At 34.7% G+C, this 4,134-nt stretch overlaps 1 protein-coding gene across 1 annotated transcript; it reads right to left on the bottom strand.

Annotated features, from left to right (window-relative positions):
- Positions 1-2,796: 2,796 nt before the first annotated feature.
- On the bottom strand, positions 2,797-3,156 carry LOC143613897 (protein GLUTAMINE DUMPER 5-like). The gene has a single exon (XM_077087491.1). It carries the CDS (start codon positions 3,154-3,156, stop codon positions 2,797-2,799), a length of 360 nt encoding a protein of 119 aa, XP_076943606.1.
- Between the last annotated feature and the right edge of the window lie 978 nt (positions 3,157-4,134).

The following is a 4,134-nucleotide window of genomic DNA, read 5'->3' as shown; positions in this document are numbered from 1 at the left end:
ATTAAATAAGTTTAAATGTTAGTTACACATGTGTAATAAGTCGATTTGGTGTGTAAAATAATACTGTAACTTTTTTTACGTTACTTACACTTACGTATTACATACGTGTAAAAAATTATAAAAAATTGTTACGTTAAGTTCTTTCGAGTTCTTAAAACTCAAAGTGGTTCCCAAAATAAATCAATTATATATATATATATATATATATATATATATATATATAGGGGATGGATCATGCGAGAAGTCAAATTACAGTGAGAAGTGCGAGAAATCAATTTGGACTATTGATTATGTGTAATCAATGGATTAGAAAAGTTATGGCAAACTTGTAATTATGGATATATTAATCTACCAATATATTAATAAAGAAGGGTAGTTTGGTATTTTTTTTGTAGACTTTCAAAGAGAAACTTAAGTAATTAATAGCCTTTATTTGTTATCATTACTAACTAACTGAAAGTTACCACTAATTGTTATTTTTTAATTCATGTTATCAATTAAACTAATGTAATTTTAATCAAATACTATAATCTATTCAATCATAATTCTTAAAATGATGTATTCTTATCGTGTGCAGGTTCATTTATGTATTGTGTATGTTCATTGATGTACTGTGTAGGTGGTATTTCGAATGATGTATGTTTAATATTTATTCTGTGTAGGTTCATTTATGTACTGTGTAGGTTCGTATATGTTATGTAGGTGGTATTTCGAATTGTGTATATATAATTTTATTCATGTGTATGTTCATTATGTACTGTGTAAGTTTATTGATACAATTGAATTCAAGAACTATAATCTGGATACATGTATAAAATTCAAAATACGAGAATAGAAAAATAATATTGATAAATCAACAAAATTGAATTTGATAACATAAAAAAACAATAATTTAATTTAGGTTGATTTGAATATTTTTTAAAAAATATAAAGACAAATTATTTGTAACTTCTCCCTACATTATGACCTACCATATATGGAAAAATGCATATTTTACTATAAAACCCTTATCATTAAATAAATGATAAAAGAAAAGAAAAAATTGTGATTGGTTGGGTTTATTTCTCGCACTTCTCGCAATAAAAAACACTTCTGAAATGAACCTAATCCTATATATATATATATATAAACATGTATGTATATATATATAAATAATGAAAAAAACACATGATAACTAAAATATTATCTGGCTCAGCCGGCGATTATGTTCTTGGTTTGTACGTGAAATGGCTTGAGTTCAAAACCTATTGCTTGCATTTATTTTCTTTATAATTAACAATCCTTTGGTGGCCGGTATTACTTTTGTTTATTTCTTTGTTTTTTTATATAAAACCCAACTGATTTCTTTTGTGACCCATATTATATGCATATTCACGTTAATCATTTTGTTTATATTAAGATTTTTATATATAGTTTTTTAAACAGAAAGCATAACTAAATTTAAAGCCCAATCAAAAATTGTTAAATAAAAGCCTATTTAGCTCAGGATATTTCAAGAATTAAAACGTTTATTTGTATTTTAGCTATTAGGGGTTATCTTTTGGTTTCTCTGTAAAAATAATTTTTATATTTAAGGGTCCATTTTTTTACTCGCACAAGGCCTTCGAGCTCCCACGCATTCTCGGAGACGACCCTGTCCCTAACTAACGCCTATTGCGATGACAATAGCGTTGCCAAGATTCTCATAAGTCCTAACCAATACTACATTACCACACAAACATATTGAAATTATTTATAACTTTGCATAGAATATCTTCATGCTTCATGCACATCTTAATACACCTAGCTATATATATTTTTCTTGAACTTAGCTTCAGTTAAAATGTAAACCATCCTTCAATAACCAAAGTCATCATCATCATCGTACTCAGTATATCCCACCAATAGCAAAACTATGGTAGGGTCTGAGGAGGGTAAGATGTAGACAGCCTTACCTCTACCCCATTGGGATAGAGAGGCTGCTTCCGGTGAGACCCCCGGCTCGATAGTAGTTTTGCATCAAGCCTTGGACATATTACATAAGGCACATAGCACTCAATTATCGGGACGCCGGCTGATTGGTGCATGTACCCTTGTCTTTCGGCTATCAACGCCACCACATGATGCCTGATTAACCTTCCATCACTTTTAACGTTATTTTCACAAAATTAGTAAAATAACGTCAAAATTAGTGCAATTTTACCTTTGCCCACCCGAGGGTTCACACATATATACATTATATGCGCACACCGCAAGCAGGGCACCTTCAATAACCAAAGTATAACAATGAATTGATATGTAAATAATAGCAATAGATTTTTTTAAAAAGGGCAAATTCACACACCTAAAATAATTTCCAAATCTAAACCTTTTGTTTACAATGAGACATGAAATTTTAAAACGAATACCACTCTACTATTCATTAGCTAGTCACAACCTCCTCCTTTACCCAATTTCCAATTCATGCATTCATTCTTTTCACAAGATAACTACATAAGCCTATAAAACAACATATATATAAAGACTGCCAACAAAAATTAACTATATTGTGTTAACTGTAAACCAAAATTTTGTTTTCAGGGTGTAATTTTTCTTCCATTGCTCAAATAAAAAAAAAAGAAAAAACTAAACATGTCGTAATGTAAAAACAACAAAAATTGGATCACACGGCTACACCATTAAGCTACAAGTTTCCCATGATTTTATGTACGTACAATTCGGAGAACCAAATCCAAACTTAAAAATCATGAAGAGAGTTAGAGTGTCTGATACAAAGCATGCACCTACCAACTTATCAATTCTATTGGTTGTCAATCTCTAACGTCGATGATATGACTGTTGAATTGCTCCTACTACTACTACCAAAGGAAGACGCTCGAGCATTGGAGTCGCCAAAAACGTCGGGTTCACTTGCCCAGCCATAATAACAAGATACTTCTCTTCGAAAACCTTGACGTTGTTAATGTCAGATTTGTTGTTCGATTCAATGTCTCTTTCCCCCTCGGGGCGGTTGTCTAGATGGGCAGAGAGCTTCCAGTATGAGCAAGCGAGAAATAAGAGAGCAAAAGCAATGAGACCAAGCATGGCGGCTAGGCCTCCGAAGAGATACGGCACCGGTGAATGCCAAGGTGATCGCTGAGAAGATATGGAAGAAGCTGATTGCATATGCATAGACATCTTTTTGTTGTAGTAAGTAGAAAGAGAGATGAAATTAAAATGGGTACTATAAGTGGACGAGTGGTTAATTATTGATCGGTTTAAGGCAGCTAGCTGTTTTTAGGAGAGTAGTGGATTAGGTGCTGACACCTTATATTTATAGAAGAAACAAATGGTATGATTTTGGGTTGTTTTCCTTCTGTTTTGCATTTGCTTTCAGTCATTTATAATTATTATTGTATCTGATTTCGGATCAAACTTAATAAAAATGTTACATTTCGGATCAAACTACTGTTTGGGCTTAGGACGTGTCAGCCTTCCTATGTCGGAGAAGCCGTCTCTGTTTTTGACACGGGTCTTCGGAAAGCGATCGAGGACATTTTTGTTTGTGGGGGTGCCTTTTTTGGGGACCTTCAATGGAGGCTAGCTTCCCTCCCAACCCGTTTTGGGGGTCTTGGGATTGGCTCGGCTGAGGATGCCTCTTCCTACGCTTTTGTGGCTTCAAGGGCCCAATCTTGGGTTCTTCAAGACCACATCCTTCGGGAGTGTGGGGGTGGGTTGTTTGACTCTGATTATAGGGGTGCGTTGGATACCCTGCATAGTTCTCTTCCTGATCTTGATCTTGGCGGTTTCTATATTAAAGACATCGCCCCTCCTAAAGCCCAGAAAATTTTGGCGAATGCCTTATATGGTGAAATCGTCAAGACAGTTGAAGAGAAGTTCACTTTGTCCTCGCAGCAGCGAGCTGTGTTTGAGTGTTTACGTGCCCCTCATGCTCAGGATTTCCTGTCAGTTGTTCCCATTGAAGGTTTAGGGCAACGTATGTCGGCAGTGGAATATCGGGCTATCCTCAAATACCAGCTGATGGTACCCCTTTTCCCGGTTGATGACCCGTGTCCTGTATGTCGGAAGGCTTGTTTGGATTCTTTTGGGGAGCATGCAGTCCATTGCAAAGAATTACCGGGCTTTAAATATCGACATGATCTAGTTCGAGATGTG

The sequence above is a fragment of the Bidens hawaiensis genome, unplaced genomic scaffold (assembly GCF_021521415.1).
Source record: "Bidens hawaiensis isolate Kalapana, Puna unplaced genomic scaffold, B.hawaiensis_p1.1 tig00038515_1, whole genome shotgun sequence".
Taxonomy (NCBI): domain Eukaryota; kingdom Viridiplantae; phylum Streptophyta; class Magnoliopsida; order Asterales; family Asteraceae; genus Bidens; species Bidens hawaiensis.
The sequence above is the reverse complement of the archived record's forward strand: the minus strand, read 5'-3'. Positions and strand labels throughout refer to the sequence as shown.